Below are 23,839 nucleotides of genomic sequence, written 5' to 3'. Positions count from 1 at the left end.
AGTGGCAGTCCTCCATGTTCGCCGTGTAGTCTACATGACTGTATTATGTAGGAGCGCAACTTTTGGCTGGCCTCGAGAATCAGCTGATATTTCTATAGACTCCTTTTGTATGCGTGATGAGCTAGCTGTACAAGCACCAAGTGTGTCGGGCCCGGTACTGGGTGTCGGGAGCTAAGGTGCATGGAGTCGGTGATCGGCGAATATTTTGGGGGTGTCCATTTGTCTCCCCCAATCCATGAAAAAAGGATTATCACTATCAGGTCAAAACAGTAAGAGAGGGGTCCACATCACAGACAAATCGTATCAATTAGAGGGGGGGGGGGGGGGGGGGGGTGCAAATGTGGCACGTTGTGCCCCTTCCCGTATCCAACCTGGGATAGAAGTTACGAGCTCAATTTATTTTAGACCCCGACTCAGCCCCAACTTACCTCCAAAAACAAAAAACAAACAATTGTGTAACAACCATTGTCAGAGAATCTACATATCTCCTCTTTTTTCCAATTTAAGTATAAATAACTGCTCATCCTTATTGCACAACTGAACTGTAAAAACATGATTTTTTTTTTTTTAATTGCTCTATGCCTCAAATCTCTCTCTATATCTCTCTCTTCTTCTTTTCTATTTCTTCTTTTACTTTTTTTTCTTTTTCTCCCTCCTCATGCTGATCCATATAAGTGGTACATATATATCTTTAATATTTTGGGAACCAAGCAATCTTATTATTTGGTAATCAGAAAGCATATAAAGAAAAAAACTACCGGTAAACAAAATCACTATGGCAATACAAAGATAGAATGTGAAAATACTTTTAATAGTTGTTAACTATAAATACTTTTTAATGTCAGCTGGCTTCCTCTGCATAATTTCAATTTATAAAGACATTTTTGGCTTGCACTCGGTATAATAAGGATCGCATGCTCGATCTTGTACTTGAAAAAAAAGTCTCAAAAATGAGACCTGCCATCTGCTTCTTGCTGGGCAACGACTCTACCACCAGCTAGGGCCTGTTCCTCAAAACCGTCATAAGTCTAACTTCTTGACTATCCCATTGAAACATGTGTTATAGAATTAACACGCATTTCAATGGGATAGTCAAGAAGTTAGACTTATGATTGTTTTGAGGAATGGCCCTAGGCCATCACTGGTTCATGGCACAGTCATGATGAACTGGAAACAAATACGTCAGCTCTCCAAACTCATTCTGACTTATTAATATTCATCAGTCTGTCAATAGGAGAGCAGCTTTAAATGTTAGGCTTCCTGGGAGTAATTGCAATTTGTAAAGACATTTTTGGCTTAATTGCGCCCAATTTCAAGATCGAGCACATGATCTCTCTTTACTGGATGCAAACCCCCAAAAGAAATTTCTACAAAATAACTACCGGTAGTGTAAATATGTCAATACATCTGGAAATGCCAAGAACATGAATATCAAATCAACAGATGTATGCTTAACTTTAACTCGGAGGACATTATACAACGTTGAAAATGGCAATGCATCATCAAGAGAAAGAGAGATAGAGAGGGAGAGAGATACAGGGAGAGGGAGTAGAGATACAAGAGACAGAGAGAGAGAGAAAGAAAAAAAGGGAGAGAGGGGGAAAGGATGAAAGTGAATATCTTTGCATCTACTTAATGAACAAGGCGTTTTTTAATAAATAAAAGCCATGAGTACAGAAAAGCAAACAGAAACAAGGAGGTAAGAAAGAGATTGAGAGATTGAAGATAGAAATGTAAGTATGAGAGGATATTGTGACTCCCTTGGCAGAAGAAGAAGAACAACAAAGAAGTTTAATAATTATGAGGTTGTAATCATTAAAGAGCAAGACAGCAAAAAAGGAAGATAAAGAAAGATGATGAAGCCAGTGATGTAGGATGAGGAAAAGGAGAGAGCGACAAAAAGAAAAGATAGAGAAAGTAAGGAATAAATATCAGCACTATTGTTAAATGAATCAATCTTATTGCATATTACTCCGTTACCAATAATATAGAATGGGTTCTCCATATACGACACTAGTGTTATGGCAACAATGTAAACAATCAGTTGGAACTGATTCAACTAAATGAACTAACCAAAATCATTAAAAATTCCTAAAGTAATTCAGAAAAATCAACAACTTCAGTACAATCAGTTATTGTATGGGTGCAGTTTTGGATGACTGCACGAATAACAATGTACATTATGGATGACAGCACAAATAACAATAAGGAATACAGATAAAGACAGGTTTCTGTATTACAATGCGAAGCCACTCATTTTACTATCCCAGGGATGATAACAAATAATAAACAATAGAAGTAATTCTTTCACACACATTCACCTACAGTGTACTCTGCACATCCCAAGGAACAAACAAAACTATACTTTCTGTTAGTATTGGGAGTGCAAACTCACTATTAATGCCACACAATATTGTTAAAGTAATTGCAATTTATACTAAATGTACTAAAAGGTAAACATCAATCAATATAATAGGTTAAAGCGGGCAGGTCTAGTTTCAACAATGATAATGTCAAAATTGTTCTACCCTGTTGTGTAAAGGTGGTAACATTCAATCACTGAATTAAAAAAAAAATAGGAAAATTCTTTCACAAATTCATAGCAAGATAGTACTCGCAAAAAATCGTACTTTTTTATGGATTAATGTAATATTTGTGAAACTTGCAAATGGGGAAACATTAATGATTTAAAAATCAAAAGTACACAAATTCATAACACATACTAACAAGGAATGATGAAACACATGCCAAGATCAACTGCTACAATTCCGGAATACTAACAAAATTATAATCATATATGTGAAAAATACCTCTTAATACAAATAATTTTCTCCCTGACAATGGGAGCTGTAAATAGCTAAACAAATATGGCAATATGGAAGAAAAAAAATACAATGAAAAAAGATAGGATAAATAGCACTTTTCAAAATTGAAATCAAGAGTAAACATAATTCATGACAAATACATTCAATGAAAGAAAATAATGTTCCTGATAAGAAAAGTGAATTACAGCCATTTAATTCAGTACTTAAAGAGAAGGACACTTTAAGACCAACATGTATTGGCTAGTACAATTAGAACAAGGGTATAATAGTTCAAATTAAGAAAGTAAAACATGAACTCCCTGCCAAAGCCTACATGTTATAGCACCAGAGAGCTGATAACAGGATAAACACATTGCTATAACAAGATAATTGTTCACAATGAATAGCACCACATTTGTTCATATAGTGTAAAAAATACCTTTCGTTTTATGCAATAAATGGACTTGCCTATGGAACTGTAACATCAATGACATGGATTCAGCAAAACAGCCATGTTCTTATGCTTCCAATTTCAGCACAGCCTTGTTCAGACATGTCTTAACCTTTCATTTGTCGCAGGTGCAGATTGGCACAGTTGCTTGTTTGCCACGTGTGCCGATTTGCACATACAAGAAAAAGGCATCAATTGACTTCAGGTTTGCTTTGTGCGACACGAAAGCATTGCAAAATCACCCATTGCCAGTCTTGATTACAACATGATGGCCCTTCAAACACCTGTACAAATTACGTTAACACTGGAAACATGAATAATCATGAATCCATCGGTTGAACTATCCCATTAGAAATGCATTGTGGTACAGGGAGATCAATACCCAAAACAAATGAACAAAGAAAGACAAACAAACTGACAAACTTGCTGCAGGTGTGAGGAATGAGGTGTTACAGGTTCTACTTCTATCAAACTCCTGCTTGCCATACACTTATGTGTAAAATAGATTTATTTTGTTGGAGCACTTTTCTTGAGATGGCTTAACTGCTTCATGTCTGAACAGAGCTTCTGGTGTGAACATATGCCTCGTCGACACTTGCCTGCATTTTGGTTTGCACATAGTTTGCGCATAGACACATACTCTTGCATGCCAATGCGGGAAGTATTTGTGGTAGCGTGCGGGAGGATGCGGGCCGTACGCGAAATGTGTGACAGAAATTTCAAAATTTTGGCACAATTTTGTTTGGCAACATGCGTGCTCATTGGCCTGTTCACGACTAGTAAACGACTAATTTGCTCACAATTTGCGCATTGGCTGCGCATGCTTCCCACGCATTTGCTGCATATACTTCCCGCGCAGTTTTCACATGCCATGAGCATAGTCTACGAATGCGTGTCATGGTGGTTATGCATTGCATGAACTATTCGTAAATTGGACGTGACCCCCCCCAAAACGGACTGCGTGCCACTAATTAGCACACATTGGCACGCTATAGAGCGGGGCAGTGCTGGACCAAAATGCGTGCAAGTGTCTACGAGGCAATAGTCTCATTGCAAAATCCATTCAGAGCCAGAAAGGCGTTAACCATGGTAACGTATATGAGCTACCGTCTTTCCGACTCTGAATAGAGGATATATTAGCAGCAAATGGTTGCAAGATGATTGCTTTCTGTTGAAAAATTAAGTATCCTGTAGTCAACATGAATGTGAAAGCATTCTAATCACAATTATACGCTACATATTAAATGCACATAATGCATTGCATTTACTGTTTGGTGGTAGAATAATGTAAACCCTGTAGATAGGACCATCAATGCATGTTGACGTAAATCTGCATCATCAAATTGGCATCTTCAAAGTCAAGTCCTTTTTAAAAACAGGAAGGCAAGATGAACTGAGTTACTGTTTGATAGTTAAACAATTCTTAGCATATGACAAATCCAGTGATCCATGCAAATTTTTACTTTAAAGGTAATACAAAGTTTTGAGAAATTTTGAAAATTGGGTGGATAATGAATCTTTACAATTTAGATATATTTGGATGCCCCTGTGGATGTTTTATAAGCACTAAAAAATGTTGCCCCTAAAACACTTCTGCTTTTGAGAAAAATTGAATATAAAAATGTACCGGTGCTCCCGGTAAATTTTGATAAATTTCAAATCGCGCTTACGGCCGTGCAATAGTAGCTGCTACCATGAGAATTTCAGAATATGTAGATGTGATATATAATTTCCAAACGAGAATAGCTAATCGGTTGATTTTTCATCAAGAAACATTGTTTTATAGCTTAATTAATATCTTGACCTTGAGAGGGAGCTATACAACATAAAGAGTTTATTATTTACAATTTCATAACTTTAGACTCGATTTCAACCGCGACAACGATCACTGAACATTGTAAGATCGCATATACATGTATGCTTCCAATATGTTCATTTGAACCAAATTCACGACCCCATACCAAAACTTTGTATTACCTTTAATCATTTACATAATGCACAATACAAATTACATTTATCTTTGGGCAGTTCAATAAAATATTGTCATCAATCGGCATCTTCAAATTGGCCATCCTCAAAGTGAAAGTCAAGGTCGGGTACGGGAAGGCACGGAGGGTGCCCATCGGAAGGTACAAAAGAGAACTTGAGGACATCTGTTCCGATCGGACTTCTCATTGTTGTGTTGTGTCGGTATGTGTGTACATCATCACAACCTGTATGAGAGAGATAACTGGTTTGTTTAGGCAAGGGCAAAATTGAAAGAGTGTAGTAAAGAGACACCTCTAGGTGAGGGATAGAAAAGCGCTATATAAGAACGAGCTATTATTATTATTATTATTATTAGAAGAGAAGAGGAGAGAAGACAGAGCGAGAGAGCTAGAAGGAAGAAAGGGATGAGGGCAAGGGAGAGTGGACAAAGAGAGAGAGAGATAGAGAAAGAGAGAGAGAGAAAGAGAGAGAGAGAGAGAGAGAGAGAGAGAAAAGGGGGAGTTGGAGGGAAAGAGAGAAAAGTAATAAATAAGGGAGACAGAGAGAGATCAGACAGAACTAGAGACAGACAGACATATAGAGGAACAGACATAATGCACAACAACGTGTAACTGCATAATTTTTTCTTATTTAACATGAAAGAAACTAAAACCCAAATATAAAAAATATTTGAAAGTAGAAATTCTATATTTTGAATTCTTCATTTTCACTCAGATATGCAGAGTTGCTATATGCAATGATATTTTCGAATTTCCATACTTTAAAACTTTTAAACTCTAATACTTATCCCTCCCATCCCATCCCCCCCCCCTTCTCTCCTTCATTACCCCCCCCCCCCCCACATTAAACCGTACCTTAACAGGAAAGCCATCCAAGCTATGGTTTCATCTAGCCTTGACTACGCAAACTCACTCCTTTATGGAGTCAATGCAGCTCAATTTACAGGCCATCTGAGCAACTGTGACCAGAATAAATACCTGGGGGTGTTGCACAAACATAAATCTTAGTTGGATTTAAAATTTTTGGAGAGCCATCTGTAGCCTTAAAATAAAATATATTCAAAAGCGAAAATTTCAAGTATTTTAGACTTTTTATAAATTCCACATCAAGAACATGAAATCTTAGCTTTCCATAATTGTTAAAATTGTCCAACTTAGAGTTAAGTTTGACTTGGAGTCTTTGTGAAACACCCCCCAGATCAAATGCCAAGTCACTAATCCCACAAACAGGCCAGAGACTTACTGAAAGGATTGTTGTCTTCCACCTCCATGTCCCAATCTTCGGCTTCGTCGTCGTCGATGCCCTCCAGACCGTGGGTCGACTCTCCGTCGGTGGTGTGACAAAGGTCAAGGTCACTGCAGCTTTCACTCGTCCCTCGGTCACTTTCTGTAAAAAAAATATCAGCAGTAGATACAATACAATTGCAATTCAAATTCAAATAACACAACATATGACATGAATAACAAATTAAACATATAGACATTTCATAAAAATTCATTGATCAAATTCAAATGTTTGTTAAAAAAGAAAAAGAAAGAGAGAGGTGTGGGAAAGGGAGAGTTAGAGTGATGAGAAAGAGAGAGAAAGAAAGAAAGAAAGAGAGAGGGAGAGAGAAGGGGGACAAAAGAGGGAGACAGAGAGAGAGATGAAGTGGGGCAAGAGAGAGACAAAGGGGTCCTTCTCATTACAGATGAGGGGAGATGGCAAGAAACATTCAGAAATTCAGAAAATAGAGATATAAACTATGAAAAGTCATTCACATAATGCAATCATGAACTGTGAAATTCTAAAAATACAATTTATATTAGTATAACATTTTATTAAGAAGAAGTCTACAAGGAACGACTCAAGGTGGATCAAATCTCAGTAGAGGGTTTACCCATTATAAAACCAATCGCTTTGGACTGTAGTAGGAATAGGTAACCTCAGGACACTGATAGTGTCGATTTGGGACATTTAACCAATAATATGTTAGGCTTCCTAGGAGTAATTTCAATTTTTGTGAAGAAATTTGTTGGCTTACTTCAGGTTAATAAAGACCGTATACTCGATCTTGTGATTGAAAATCAGAAGAATCTTTGAGCCAGCCGGGTAGGGACTCTACTACCCTGACTTATTAATATTCATCCGTCTGCCATTAGCACAATAGCTTTGAATGTTCCTGCAATCCAAGAGATTATACTCACCATAAGACTTGCTCTTGATTTCAATTAATCTTGTAATATTTGTACCTTCATGTTGTTTTTCAACTGAATAGATGCTATGGTTTATCTTCAATTATAATCAACCTAGCATGTCACATTCTGAATGTAAGTAAAGATTTAACAAGCAAACTGATGTAGGAAATAATTCTTTTACAATTACATTAAAATTCAATTTTCTTAAATTCACTACTCTCTTTCTTCCTGACAACTTTACATATTCCTTTTATCTTTAAAATCAAAACCACTGTCCAATTATTGTCCAATAATTTACCTTCATCTTCCAAGTTAGTGGCAGTAACCATATCTTGATCATTAGAGAGATGTGGCTTCCAAATAGAGTCTCCTTTCTTGACAGCATTGGCCAGTGCACTTGTCTTTAGGAAAATACACAGAAAGCAAGTTGGAAAAAGACATTTATTACCACATATTGCTGCTTATGTGAATAATTTATTAAATCTTTCCTTTTTTATCTACTAACCAACCACATTAATGTATCTTACCCAATAATAATGATAACAACAATAACAATGATGATGATGATGATGATAATAATAATAATATTTATAATAAAAATAATGATAACAACAACAGTTATAATAATAGCAACAACAACAACAACAACCGTATAATAATATAGTATTAATGACTGCTTTGAGAGAAATAGTTGTTTTATTACGCTCAAGGGAATAGCCCAATTGTAACCTTCCCGAGAGCGTATGAAAACAACTATTTCTCGAATATTAAAGCAGTCATTAATACTTTTATATGCCGAAAAAAATAGACTAAAAAATAAAAAATAAAAAATACTTTTTTTTTTGGTCGAAGATGAGATTCGAACTCTTGCGTACAAAAGGTGATGTATCTAAAGTCAGCGCCTCAGACCTCTCGGCCATCGCGCACTATTCACATGCTTGGCAGTTTTGTACAATATATACATTAAAATGGATTGAAACCGGCTTCGCGTGTGATGAATGCTTCGCAAAAGCTCCATATACGGACTCTTCTTTTACTTTTGCAATGCATATTGGCACGAACTTAGATCAAGATCTATCGGCAGATGTTGTTTTTTTGTTTTTGGAAGTTTATTTTCGTCTTCATGTCAACAATGCAAGATAAAATTGTCGGTAAGATCGATCGAGATTCAATTGTATTGAAATTACCGACCAATCCTTCGCACACATACGGTATCCTCCATCGCTCAAACCATTTTTTAACATGTAAACCTATGGGGTAACCATGGAGGCTGACCTATTTTTTTAATAACCATGGTTATTAAAAATATTGAAATGTTTTAAGCATGGTTACCGGGAATTTTACAGGAACAGTTGAAGTTTATGAATGCAATTCGACCAATCAGATGGCTGGATTTCTTAAGTGAGGTATATAATAATTATTGTTTATAAGATTATACAGTGCTAAATCCACTTACAATCAAATGCTGAGATCGGACTTGTGCATAATATACCATTACATAAAACCAAGGTATGAATTTGTTAGCAGAGAAAATAATACTAAGCTGGAAGAATTGTTGAATATACTTTAATTTTTTGCCTTTGTTATGTTTAACTCAATCATTGAGTAATTAATGTTAATATGTATTGAAATATGGAAATAAAAACCTCGCTCGATGATAAAAGAAAAAAATACATCACCTAAAACCACACACTTACCATCTTGTCTGACTTGGTTTCTGGATGAGGTTCAGTCGTCTTGACAAACTTGTGGATACCATCTGAGGGATACTTGGCCCTGGCGTCCAGGTTGTTCACTTCAGGAATATCAAGCTCAAAGTCATTCTAGGTCATGGAAAGTGAACATATTTAAAGTAACTTGAAGGTAAAGACCAGTTTTGGAAACGCCCCCCTCTCAAAAAATGAAATGGAAGCTCTTATTACCGATCATGTGAAAGAATGTGTTTTGACTAATACGTGATGATACAAATTCTGCCGAGAAACCGCCTACTAATTGATATATTTGGTAAATTATCATATCTATTGGGGCCTGATAGATATAACGCATGAGTCTCATGACCATAACTGGTCTTTATCTTTAAAGTTGATACTCTAAGCAAATAAATGTCCCTTAATTTGTTACCTAGGTATATGTTATTTTTAAGTTTTTCAATTACTTAGTATATCACAAAAAATGTTTAACAGGTACTGTATCCTTTTTTGAGGCAGTCACACACATCTATGATAAGTACTATCATAGTTCTAGACCTATTCGTTTTACAATTATCTGATGACAATATGACAATATAATGCATCCGCCTATTCATACATGTACGTGCACGATTTAACTTTAATTCCTAAGCAGTAAACTCGACTTAAATCTCTACCAAATAGGTGAATATGAGGATATAAAAAGAAATCAGCGACTGGAAAATGTTGCTTCGTTATTCTTCATTCAAATGAAAACAGAAAATCCATCAAATATACTCCTTAACAACAACAAATCTAAGCTCTGACAGGATAGCATTTACGTAGGGATATCACTGCCATTCACTCTCACTGAGCCCATGAGTCCCGTTCGTGACGTCACGGATAGAGGCCCGACTCTACGTGCACTTCCGGGTTTCAGACTTAGATATTTTGGTAGAGTTTACTCGAATAAATTCATTATTCTAAACTTGTTTTGTCGGGTGGACACCATTTGGTGTTATTATGGGGGTTAAAAGCTTTCTATTTATGTAATTATCTCAGTATTTGGGATTGTCTTAGAGTATCAACTTTAATAATGAGTGCAATACCATGACAATTAAAAAACATTCATTTATATGCACAGAAACCTATCTTACACAAGCGGTTCTGATTGCACAACCATGCTCTAGTTACAATCGGTCCATTATCACTTCTACTCATTGAATTCCAATTTCCAAATCATTACCGGGACAGAGCACTACAACAAAACCACCTATACTCAATCTTATAACAACAGAATCTAAGCCCTAATAAACCTCTAATTTGATGAAATCTAGCCCATAGCAAACGTCCCATGGATAGGACATTAAGTGGAGGCCCTGTGTAGAGGAGAGTCACCACCTTTGCACGTTAAGAACCCACTGCACTATTCGTATAAGAGTAGGGGGAAACCCCGGTGTAGTGGTCCACCTGCACACCCCCAATCAGTTATACCGGGAGGAGAGACCTGAGGGTTACAGTGATTCAGTTCGCTTTTCGCCTCCCAGGTACAGGTGACGCCAAATTAATAATAATATTAATAATAAGGCCATCAGATCATATGTCAGAACACTACGATTCCTTTGATTTCGCATTACCCAAATTTAATAATTTGAAAATTTTGCTAGTCATCTAATCATACCGGTACTTGAAATAATGAATGAAGATATGTTTGGGGCATTTGCACCGTATTATCAGAGTGTAATATTAATCAATGATCATCTCGTTCTCCACTTGATGGATCCAATTGTCTTTAGGAATGGATTAGAATTTCTCGGAGGTAAAATTAATTCCGTTGGACAATAATAAAAAAAGATGCATTATTGCATTGCATACTCCTACATCCGGGGGGTGGTTCACAAAGATCCTAACTTGAACTTATCTCTAGGTTGAACTTAACATTTATGGAAAGCCATTAGCATCTATGAAATATTTTGTATAAGTTATTTTAAAAGGCATAGAATGTTGATTCAAATCATTCATATTTTATATTATCAAGGAGATTTCATGTTCTTGATGTGGAATTTATAAAAAGTCTAAAATACTTGAATACTAAGGCTACAGATGGCTCTCCAAAAATTTTAAATCCAACTAAGATTTATGTTTGTGAAACACCCCCAGGTATTTATTCTGGGGAGTGTTTCACAAAGATCCTAAGTTGAACTTATCTCTAAGTTGGACTTAAAATTTATGGAAAGCCATTGGCATCTGTGAAAATATTTTGTAAAATTTTTGTTTAAAGCAAAAACATGTTGATTCCAATTATTCATATTTTCTATTATCATGGGAGATTCTATGTTCTTGATGTGGAATTTATAAAAAGTCTAAAATACTTGAATTTCTGCTTTTGAATATATTTTATTTTAAGGCTACAGATGGCTCTCCAAAAATTTTAAATCCAACTAAGATTTATGTTTGTGAAACACCCCCAGGTATTTATTCTGGGGAGTGTTTCACAAAGATCCTAAGTTGAACTTATCTCTAGGTTGAACTTAACATTTATGGAAAGCCATTAGCATCTATGAAATATTTTGTATAAGTTATTTTAAAAGGCATAGAATGTTGATTCAAATCATTCATATTTTATATTATCAAGGAGATTTCATGTTCTTGATGTGGAATTTATAAAAAGTCTAAAATACTTGAATTTTCGTTTTTGAATATATTTTATTTTAAGGCTGCAAATGGCTCTCCATGAGTTTTAAGTCCAACTTAGAGTTAAGTTCAACTAAGGATCTTTGTGAAACACCCCCAGGTGTGTTCAGTTCTTTAGACTTACATCATCTAGAGCAACCCTGACGAGATTGGTGAGCTGGTTAAGGCATGCTGGGAACTCCCGGAGACGATTCTCAACCAGATCAAGGGTCTGTAGATTCACCAACTGGTTGAAGGATGCTGGAAGCTCTCTCAACTATCAGAAACAAAAATTATACTTTTTATACCAACATGTACTTGTGTGCATAAAGAGCTTACACCCTTGGCTGCACTATATCAATAGGACAGTTCCACAATAAAAACAATTTTAAACGTAACATTAAAAAATATAATGGTTTATTAAGAAGCATTTTGGCTGTTTGAAAAGAATGTGTGGAGACACTCTAGATACAATTGTCCCTTGGTATTTCTCTGTCTATAAAAATTCCAATGCTTTCTTTGAGAAGGAAGTGTGTTAGTGTGTTATGTACTAGCAAGAACCCTGCAAACATAGAATTTTTACCTTTTTGTCCTAAAGTTCCAAAAAAACATTTGACTGAAACAAGACTAACGTATCAGAACTTTAAATCAAAAATTGTTCATCCCGCTCTACCTGGTTTCTGTTGATTCTCAGTCTCTCTAGAGACCTCAGATTCCCAAAGTCCTCCGGCAGACGCTCTATGTTGTTCTTGGACAGGAGACACGTCTTCAGTGAACCCAGGCGGCTGAAAGATGCGGGTAGCTTCCTGAGGACGTTCTGCCCGACATCAAAATACTCCAACGCATACAGATCACCAAAGCTCTCCGGTAGACAATTCAAGGAATTCTCATCAAGCCTCAAGTGTCTGTGGATCATAAACATGATATTAAATACAATTAGCATATGAATTTATCTTAAAACTATGCTGGATGAATTTGAAAGCAATATGGTCTCCTAATTCTCTGTATACTATAAACTACTGCAAATGAAAGACATTGTAATGATGTACTTTGTTTATTGCACAAGAACAAGCAGGCAAGCACCATTTTACAATTGGGATTCAGAGTTCAGACCCAACAAAAAATTCATGAATACAAATTGTACATGTACGGTATCTGTAAAAGAGACACAGCAAGGGCTGCATGGAGATTAGACACACAATGTATGGAACAGCTGATTCTGCAAATAAGAGAAGATGTAAAGAAATAATGAATTTTTTTAATCCCGTCCCAAATACACACCATGTCCTCATTTTTCTTCGCTTCAGGGAAAAAAATACACAGGGGCTTGGGGCAAATTAGCCCCCGAAATGCCCAAAAGAGCCCCCGAAAGTCATAAAAGAGCCATCTAAAATTTGCATAGAGTTCAACGCAAAACAAATTAAAGATCGTTATTTTCATGCAAGCAAGCTTGAAAAGTAGCCCCCGAAATGATTTAAATATTTTTTTCCCTGCTTCGCTTGTTACTAAGTTATCATACATTTCTTCTTCAATATTTGGTAGGTTTCTTTCATTTGTAATTTTCACATTATAAGGCATAATTTTCAATCGATTTGGTCAAAATGTAAATGTATAAAAACTCATTCACCTAAGGTTCAACATTAGTCCAAAAGATTCTGGCAGATGTGTGATGCGATTTCCATTCTGGAAAGCCCTCCTCTCGATTTCCATAATGTGGCTCCCAAAATGCAGTGTCTCAACATTTCTGAGCAGCCCAAAACTTGAGGGAAGGTGATCAAGGAAGTTTGCACCGACATCCATGTGTCTTAAAGTGTTCCCACTTACAGTGCCAAAGTGTTCTGGAAGCTCATGTTCTATGTAATTGTTTCCCAGGTAGATTTCCTGAATGTGGGTGAGTTCTCCAATCCAGGGAGGAAATCTCTTGAGGAGGTTATCAGCAGCAGAAAACTTCACCAGGCACCTGGACGCCGATGCCAGCCTTGGTGTAAGCTCCGGGAGGTAGTTGTTGGATAGGTCTACGTACTGCAAGGAGGGCAAATCTCCAAAGCTGTCAGGTAATTCCAAAAGCTTGTTCCTGCTAACATTCAGCACTGCTAAATTCCTGAGGTTGCCAAAGTTCTTGGGCAAGGCTTCGAGGTTGTTTTCGCTTGCCTCAAGGGTGTGTAAGCTCTCCAGATCACCAAACGTGCTAGGAAAGTCACATAGCTGGTTGTCTTCCAAGGTCAGGTTCCGGAGAGTTTTAAGGTGGCAGATATCAGGAGACAACTGTTTTAATCGGTTCCCAAGCAGGTGAAGGTCCTCCAACTTGGGAAGGTGAAAGAGGGACACGGGAAGCAGCGAAATCTCATTTTCATTGGCGGACAGACTTCTGAGTTCTTCAAGGCTCCCTAAAACAGCAGGCAATTCCTTCAAATCATTTCCACTCAAACACAGAATTTGTATTCTTGGAAGAACACTGGCAATATCATTGGGCAGAGTGGACAGGCTGTTGTAGTTCAAATTGAGTTCTGTGATGTTTCTGATGCAAGTTCCAGCGACCCTGAGAGCACCAATGTCAAAATGTGACAATCCCTGTGATTCAAGGTCAACTGCTTCACCAATCTCCTCTTTTCCCTTGCTCTGCCCAGTCCTGTACATTGTGCCAATAGCACCAGGCATGCCTCCAGAATATGAAAGAATATTTCCTGAGAAGAAAAAATATATTCAAAATAAATTTAAGATTATAGAGGTTGTTGACCAAACGGAGGATGAGAGAGGAGGAAGAGAGAGCAGATTCAGCGCTCGCTACGACCAATTAATGCACACACGGATATAAAACAGCTATTTGACAGGATTGACAATAGATTCCAATTCCAATTTTCAAAGTAATTTTGTCCAACATCAGTGGGGTAAATTAATTGTTTTTTTACTTTACTGCTACTTTGGGGTCATCAATTGACACTAATATAAGTGCAGATTTTAAGTAAATTCTGTTGAGATTTGTACAGTGTTGCCAGAGGGTGTTACATTTTTTTTGAAATACACAACAAGTATAGAGTGATGTCAAGTGTGACATCATCAAGAAACTATTGTTAGAGTTTCCAAATTTGAACTTCATTTTCTGAAACAGCATCAAATAGATTTCAATAGAAAATCAGTTATTTTGCTCTGGCTCGTAATGTTATGAACCAAGGCAAAATAACAGTGATTTCCCATTGAAATATATTAATTCAGATGGTCATATCTCAATTGCCACTGACTTTCTACATTTGGACATTATTTTTGATGCTCTTTTGGAAAATGAAGTTCAAGTTTAGAAATTCTAAAAATAGATTTTCACAGCTTCGGTACTCTATGCTAATGCTCCTATGAGTATGAGGTACACTGAATCAGTGAATGCTCACTCTAGCAAAGCATAGAGTCAAAGCTAATGCGTATTGACCTCTAGCGCTGTATACTTGCCGAGAGGCAGCAATTGCACACAATACACAAATTGTACACAATTGCACACTATGAATACGAAGTGGCTGATCGGCAATTTTGACAGTAGACTCACGATTTGAATTTTCAAAATAATCTTTTTAACATCGGTAACTTGAAAAGATTGTATTTTACTGCTATTTAGGTGTCATCAATTGTCACTAAAGTACAGATTTTGAGTGTACTCAGTCGATTTTTTAACAGCGGTGTTTGAAATGTGGAGAATCAACAGAATTCTAAACAGTTTTTAATACACAAAAAGTATACTAATGCTGCTATGTGTGTGAATGCTAACCAGTACTAAGGGCGCTGGTCCGAGAATGAGGATCGTCCATATAAACAAGGATATCCATGTAAACTAAGGCTGTGCACAACAGTGTAATGAGGTACCCAAGTACACTCCCAGGCTTACAAGCAAATACCCGAATATTCGGACGCCATGTATTTTTATCATTTTTTTGAATTTTTTTGAATTATTTTGATTTTTGTTGATTTTTTTTGTTTTTTTTGTTGCCACCACCATACCTTTGGAGCAGTATACCAGTTCTGTCGCCGAAAACGCATGCAATTTTACTTCGAGTTGCAGTTGAAGGCGCCGATTTAATAATAATAATAACAGTAAACAATTTTGTTTTAAAAACCAAAGATGGCAGAATAATCCATTTTCCTACAAGTCCAAACAGAAATCCAGACATTTGGTCCCAGTTTCTGAGTGGTGAGTTTGACAGTGCTCAAGTTGGGAAACATTTTTACCGACGGCACCATGCCAGCGGCCGCCGCTCACCCAGGCACGGGTAAGCGTCGCCTGGACAGATTTTTTTTTTTTTTTTTGCGGCCGAATATTCGAGTACGAGAAATCGTACCCGAGTAGTTGTCAACCGTACGGGTACTCGAGCATTCAACTACACGTTCTGCGGCTTTTGGGTTACCAAACCGCTGGCTGGCGATGCGATAAACGGATTCCGCACCAGAAAATAACCCCAGTTAAGCCAGTTTTCGTCTACTTTTATGGGTTGTCCGTCTTCCCAAGGATTTATTGCTCATAAGGTGAAAGTCTCTATAAAAAATCATAAAAATGCAGCAAGAAAATCATCACAAAATCTATTTTTCGCATCGCCAATGCAATGCAGAAATATGAAACGTCTGCGAAAATGCGGACGCTCCTTATTTTTGTAACAGTAACGACATGCAACAACAGCAACACACAGGTGCCAGCTAGTCAACAACGTAAAAATGAACATGTGGGACTGAAATTGAGTGAATTAGCTCACACATTGTCCATCAGACCGATTCCTTTTATTCACTGTGAGGAATTATCATTCAGAGTTGCTCTTACCTCAGCTACAATTGTAGCAGCGCTGGTGATGTGGATGTTAGAAGAGCAGAATTCACAGTTTGTATGCTTCCAAAAGAACGAAGAACCTCATTCAGCAGAAGCTACAATGTGATCGTTCGCGATCATCACGCAATCGCATGATGGCAAAAGGCGCAACTGGTGATTGGTTGGGGGTGGGGTGGGGGGGGGGGGGTGGGAATCCATCACATTATTGCCCCAACGACCTCCAAATAAATTGGAATGCCGGACAACAAAATAAAATGAGAGTCTGGGAAAACTAGATGAAAATGATAGATGGCTAGATAATATAGAGAAATATCTAGACTCGGGTGGATGATGGATATACCCATATCCTAGACCTATCCCTAGAGAGATATCTTTAGGAGCCTACTAAATATAGGGTGAATGAATCTCTCATTTTTGTATTTTTGAAAAATATATTTATTTCGTTTTATATTTATCTATCTTTTAAGATAGTATCGAAAAATAATATCGTAAGCAAAACATTCATGGGCTTTGTTATTGTTTCTTAACAATACGTGCAGATTATTTGTTATATCACATACACACCATACATAAATATGTATATAACATATTACCTACATAAGCCTCTATATTCAATAATCTTATCATACCATTTATCATTGTTGTTACTTTTTCTTATTTTATTTTCTTATCACATTATGTTATTATATTTTTAATGTACTGAGTGTAATTTAGCATATTTATAATATTGTTTTATTGTTAGTATTTTATTTTCTTATTACATTGTGTTATTATATTTTTAATGTACTGAGTGTAATATATCATATTATAATATTGTATTATGTTTTACTGTTCTTATTTTATTTTCTTATTACATTGTGTTATTATATTTTTAATGTACTGAGTGTAATATATCATATTATAATATTGTATTATGTTTTACTGTTCTTATTTTATTTTCTTATTACATTATGTTATTATATTTTTAATGTACTAGTGTAATTTAGCATATTTATAGTATTGTATTATGTTTTACTTTTCATCAAGGGAGGTATTACTTCCTGATAGGGAACCGTTTCGTTCTGTGAACGAACCGTACTACAGATTTTTGTATACTGGATTCACTCTTTTTTAAGTATTCCATAATTTTTTCCGGTTGGGATTCGTTTATTTCTGTTAAAAACATAGCCCTTTCTATAATATAGTTAGGGCAATGTACTAAAAAAATGTTTTACAGTCTCTATTTCACTGGGGCATCTATTACAGAAACCAGTAGCATGAATTCTCAATCTAAGGAGATCTTAGATGCCCCAAGGACTCCAAAGCGGAGTCGATGAATAATGTTGAATGTTGTCTCTCTAATGAACATATAATTGTTTATTAACATCTTTTTGAAATGTTTTCAAATACGAGTTGGTTTTGTTCCACCTTTCTTGCCAAAGGAGTTTGGAACTTGTAATAATTAAGCTTTTCATTTCTGACATATTTAGATTATTATTGACTTCTATTTTCTTTACTAATGCGGCCTTTGCGTGGAAATCCGCCATCTCTTTGCAAAAGCTTCGTGTAAAATGCTCGCCAGTAATTTCGTTCTGCTTAGCGGAGCACACGCTGTGCTTTTTCTTTCTTTTTTAAGTACTCATCTACCTTTTCAAAAGTTATTTTCCGTGACATCTTATTACACATTCTATTTCTCTCTTTGATTTTCTCTGTGCATTCTTTGGTCCACAAGGCACCAGATTTTTAGAGACATTTTCTCCTTTTCGGTACAGTTTCTTTTATACACAGTTTTAAATATTTCATGAAATTATCATATTGTATATCATTATTTATAAGTATGAGATCATTTGTAATCATCTCTTCACATTTCTTAGCAAATTTTTTCAAATTTATATGTTTAAAGGAGATAAAATCATCTGCACTTCTTATTGAAGCATCTTTATATTCAGAGCTTTTCCCGTCTAAAGTTGTTTGGATATTTATTGGGAAGTGATCACTTCCAAAAAGGCTTTCCATGACTCTCCAAGTACTTCTACATGCAGGCGCGCCGGAAGCAGTTTGGGATTGGGGGGGCAAACATTCCAGGGGGCTCACCTTCCAGGGGCAGTGACGTAATGAAAAAAAAAGTTCGGAAGGGGGGGGGGGGCAGACGAAAAATCTGCATCACCACCAGTCTTACACGTTACATGCCGGTCCCGCGGAACGTTTTTCAAAGTGGAGTATTATCGATAAGGTAGAGCGTAAATTGGCGTGGGGTCCAGGGCATGAGCCTCGGCAGGGGGTCAAGGGGCTGAGCCCCCGGAAGCTCAGGGGTTTTAGGTATTTAATTACGGTTAGATAAGCATCCAGGGGCCCTCTTTAAGGCCATTGACGTGTTCCAAGGGGGGGGGGGGAGAGCCCCCAGAGGCTCAGAGGTTTTAATATTTAACTACGGTCAGATGAGCATCCAGGGGCCGTCTTAGGGCCCTTGGTGGGGTCCAGGGGGCAGAGCCCCCGGAAGCTCAGGGGTTTTAGGTATTTAATAACGGTCAGATGAGCATCCAGGGGCCCGCCATAGGGCCCTTGGTGGGGTCCAGGGGGCAGAGCCCCCGGAAGCTCAGGGGTTTTAGGTATTTACTTACGGTCAGATGAGCATCCAGGGGCCCGCCGTAGGGCCCTTGTTAGGGTCCAGGGGACAGAGCCCCCGGAAGCTCAGGGGTTTTAGGTATTTAATTAAGGTCAGATGAGCATCCAGGGGGCCGCCTTAGGGCCCTTGGTGGGGTCCAGGGGGCAGAGCCCCCGGAAGCTCAGGGGTTTTAGGTATTTAATTACGGTCAGGTGAGCATCCAGGGGACCGCCTTAGGCCCCTTGGTGGGGTCCAGGGGGCAGAGCCCCCGGAAGCTCAGGGGTTTTAGGTATTTAATTACGGTCAGGTGAGCATCCAGGGGACCGCCTTAGGCCCCTTGGTGGGGTCCAGGGGACAGAGCCCCCGGAAGCTCAGGGGTTTTAGGTATTTAATTACGGTCAGATGAGCATCCAGGGGCCCGCCTTAGATCCCTTGGTGGGGTCCGGGGTGGAGCCCCCGTAAGCTCTGGGGTTTTAAGCATTTAATTACGGTCAGATGAGCATTTTTTATACCTTATTTGTGACATTGGCAGATCACTTATTTTTGTCTCCGTCTTTCTTTCTTTTTCTCTTTAACATACTTTTTAAAAAAGGAGGGGGGGGGGGGCTCGAGCCCAGCCACTTTGCAGACCATGACATAAAGGCTTCTAAATAAGCGTATTTTCGCCTGACTGTAATTTGGGAATTTCTTATTTTCCAACAAACGCATAAAAAGGTATGACTTACAAAAAAATGGAGAAAAAATGCCGGAAAATCATGTCACAACATTAACATTTGTAAATCACTTGTTTCGAATAAGAAATACACCACCCCCCCCCCCCCATCAGTACGCCAGCGTTCAGGGGCTCATGTCTTCTCACCCCTATAACAAAAAAACGGACACGCTTTCACATTCTCGCACAATATGTCCACGATATGCGCGTATCGCTATTATAGAGACCTCCATTGATAAGTGGCATGCGCAATGTTTATGAAATTTAATTCCTGTGAACTTACCTTTTTCTTTGAATGGAATTGTATATGTGATTTAATTCAGGTTTTTATTATTGTTACGTTCTTTTGGATTAAAAATACAAACCATGTTTACTCCTTTACTGCTTTTTTTTTTTTTTTGGAGGGGGGGGGGGGGCGTTTTGGGGGGCAAAAATGCGTTTTGCCCCCCCACTTTTTTGACTGGGGGGGCAACTGCCCCCCCTGCCCCCCCCCACTTCCGGCGCCTATGTCTACATGCCAGTGAAGGAGTGATTATACATAAATCTAAGCATGACAGTTTTCCTGTTCGTGGATCCAATCTGGTTCCTTCGCCTTATTTCAGGTGGGGATGGCCTGTACAATCATCCCCCCCCCAATAATTCACCATAACAAAAAATAAAAATGATGAAGAGAAAAAAATTAATGACAGTCCAATGAGAGTAGTTAATGGTTATTACTCGCGAGATGACCATCAATATACACATTTTGCTATCTCATTTTCATAATACATACATAATATATACGAAGTAATAAGACAACCGTATATGCATGGGTGTCGATCCGTAACTGATACCTATTCATCAGGGGGGGGGGTGATCTATTCATTCATCCCCCCCTGATGAATAGGTATTACGTAAGTATCGACACCCATGCGTATATGAGACAAGAATAAATTGAATTCTCGCTCATACGGCTCCATCAGGAATTGATTATTCAATTTGTTCAATCAACAGCATCATAGAAATGCAGTGCGCCAAATGCAAAGACGCAGCATCAAAAGCAACGAGCTAAATGTTAAGCGCGAAGCACAAAAGTAGCAATCTGCAATGCACACCCGGCCCCCCCACTCAGGTTTCAAAATGACCGCATGCGTGTTGCCAAAATGTCCTTTTCGTAACAAAAGAAAAAGGTCGAGCCGTATTGACTTTACACACCGGACTTTTGCTGAAAAGGGGGGGATGCTGAAAAAGGCTCGTATACAAAAGAAAAAGGTCGAGCCGTATTGACTTTACACACCGGACTTTTGCTGAAAAGGGGGGGTCGGTTGGAACACGCATATGCGTACCCTAAATCAGGCGCGGATCCAGGATTTCTTAGGGGGGGGGGCCCAAATTTGAAATTATGCGAGCCAAATGTTGGTACGTAATGATGACCAACAGTGACGGAATGCGGAGGGGGGGGGGTCGGTGCAGAGAGGGGCGAGTTTTCCCCACCCTCCTCCACGAAACGCGGAAGCTTTGACGTTTCATTAAATTATTAGAGAAAGAAGACGATTCGTTGTACCGTTTCCGACTCAAAATCTTCGTCTGAATTTAGTTTTTCCCCTCCCGCGCAAAGCGCGAAAAATTTTACGATTTATTAAATTATTAGAGAAAGAAGACGATTCGTTGTAGAGTTCACGACTCTTAATCCTCGTCTGAATTCAGGTTCCCCCTTTACGTTTCATTAAATCATTAGAGAAAGAAGACGATTCGTTGTAGAGTTCTCGACTCTTAATCCTTGTCTAAATTCAGCCCCCCTCCCCTCCTGCTCGAAGCGCGGAAAATTTTACGTTTTATTAAATTATTAGAGAAAGAAGACGATTCGTTGTAGAGTTCTCGACTCTTAATCCTCGTCTGAATTCAGGTTCCCCCCTCACGAGCGAAGCGCGTAAGCTTTTACGTTTCATTAAATCATTAGAGAAAGAAGACGACTCGTTGTACCGTTCTCGACTCTTATTCTTCGTCTAAATTCAGTCCCCCCCCCCTCCCCCTCCTGCGCGAAGCGCGGAAGCTTTGAAGTTTCATTAAAACTATTAAAGAAAGAATACGATTCGTTGTAGAGTTCTCGACTCTTAATCCTCATCTGAATTCAGGTCCCCCCCCCCTCCCGCGCGAAGCGCGGAAGCTTTTAAGTTTTATAAGATTATGAGAGAAAGAAAACGATTCGTTGTAGAGTTCTCGACTCTTAATCCTCGTCTGAATTCAGGTTCCCCCTTTACGTTTCATTAAATCATTAGAGAAAGAAGACGATTCGTTGTACCGTTCTCGACTCTTATTCTTCGTCTAAATTCAGTCCCCCCCCTCCCCCTCCTGCGCGAAGCGCGGAAGCTTTGAAGTTTCATTAAAACTATTAAAGAAAGAATACGATTCGTTGTAGAGTTCTCGACTCTTAATCCTCATCTGAATTCAGGTCCCCCCCCCCTCCCGGGCGAAGCGCGGAAGCTTTTAAGTTTTATAAGATTATGAGAGAAAGAAAACGATTCGTTGTAGAGTTCTCGACTCTTAATCCTCGTCTGAATTCAGGTTCCCCCTTTACGTTTCATTAAATCATTAGAGAAAGAAGACGATTCGTTGTACCGTTCTCGACTCTTAATCCTCGTCTAAATTCAGTTCCCCCCTCCCCCTACTGCGCGAAGCGCGGAAGCTTTTACGTTTCATTAAATCATTAGAGAAAGAAGACGATTCCTTGTACCGTTCTCGACTCTTAATCCTCGTCTGAATTCAGGTCCCCCCCCCTCCTCCCGCGGAAGCTTTTAAGTTTCATAAGATTATGAGAGAAAGAAGACGATTCGTTGTACCGTTCTCGACTCAAAATCTTCATCTGAATTTAGTTTTCCCCTCTCGCGCGAAGCGCGGAAGCTTTGACGTTTCATTAAACTATTAAAGAAAGAATACGATTCGTTGTAGAGTTCTCGACTCTTAATCCTCGTCAGAATTCAGGTTCCCCCCCCCTCGCGCGCGAAGCGCGGAAGCTTTTCATTTAATCATTAGAGAAAGAAGACGATTCGTTGTACCGTTCTCGACTCTTAATCCTCGTCTGAATTCAGGTCCCCCCCCCCCCTCCCGCGCGAAGCGAGGAAGCTTTTAAGTTTCATAAGAGTATGAGAGAAAGAAGACGATTGGCTGTACAGTTCTCGACTCTTAATCCTCGTCTGAATTCAGGTTCCCCCCGCGCGGAAGCTTTTAATTTTTATTAAATCAATAGAGAAAAAAGACGATTCGTTGTACCGTTCTCGAAAATAATCCTCGTCGGAATTTAGTTCCCCCTCCAAACTCGCGCAAAACGCGGAAGCTTTTACGTTTCATTAAAGATTATTATTACCGTTCTCGCCTCTGAATCCTCGTCTGAATTCAGGTTCCCCCCTCCCGCGCAAAAGCTTTGACGTTTCATAAGATTATGAGAGAAAGAAGACGATTCACTGTACCGTTCTCGATTCTTAATCCTTGTCTGAATTCAGTCCCCCCCCCCCCCTCCCCTCCTCCTCCCCTCCTGCGCGAAGCTTTGACGTTTCATTAAATTATTAGAGAAAGAAGACGATGCGTTGTACCGTTCTCTATACTCTTAATCCTTGTCTGAATTTCAAAGATGTTCTTTGTCTGCTCCTTTTACTTTCTACGTCCTCTTCCGATTTGGGGAGACCGCCCCCCCCCCTGGCTGGCTACGCGCCTGCGGTCAGATAAACACATTTTGATAACTTGTCCGGCTCCGGAAGCTCAGGGGTTTTAGGCGTTTAATTAAGGTCAGTTGATCATTTTTTTTTAATTACCTATTATTTTGTGACAATGGCAGGTCACTATTTGGCGTGGGGTCCAGGGGGCGGATCCCCCCAAAAGCGGGGTTTTAGGCATTAAATTACCGTCAGATGAGCATCTAAGGGCCCACCGTAGCGCCCTAGGTGGAATCCAGGGGGCAGAGCCCCGGAAGCTTAAGGGTTTTAGGCATTTAATCACGGTCAGATG

General features: G+C 38.6%; 1 protein-coding gene across 1 annotated transcript; it reads right to left on the bottom strand.

Annotated features, from left to right (window-relative positions):
- Positions 1-5,204: 5,204 nt before the first annotated feature.
- LOC100888685 (leucine-rich repeat-containing protein 1) lies at positions 5,205-16,662 on the bottom strand. Its single transcript, XM_030982462.1, has 8 exons — positions 16,557-16,662; positions 13,389-14,445; positions 12,435-12,666; positions 11,907-12,038; positions 9,119-9,244; positions 7,720-7,822; positions 6,487-6,630; positions 5,205-5,468 (listed from the first exon to the last, which is right to left on the bottom strand). Exons 2-8 carry the CDS (start codon positions 14,417-14,419, stop codon positions 5,302-5,304), a joined length of 1,935 nt encoding a protein of 644 aa, XP_030838322.1. The 5' UTR covers positions 14,420-14,445; positions 16,557-16,662; the 3' UTR covers positions 5,205-5,301.
- Positions 16,663-23,839: the final 7,177 nt, after the last annotated feature.

This window comes from Strongylocentrotus purpuratus, unplaced genomic scaffold (genome assembly GCF_000002235.5).
Source record: "Strongylocentrotus purpuratus isolate Spur 01 unplaced genomic scaffold, Spur_5.0 spur5_contig_825, whole genome shotgun sequence".
NCBI classification, from domain to species: domain Eukaryota; kingdom Metazoa; phylum Echinodermata; class Echinoidea; order Camarodonta; family Strongylocentrotidae; genus Strongylocentrotus; species Strongylocentrotus purpuratus.
Note: the sequence above shows the minus strand (reverse complement) of the source record. Positions and strands in the feature narration are given on the sequence as shown.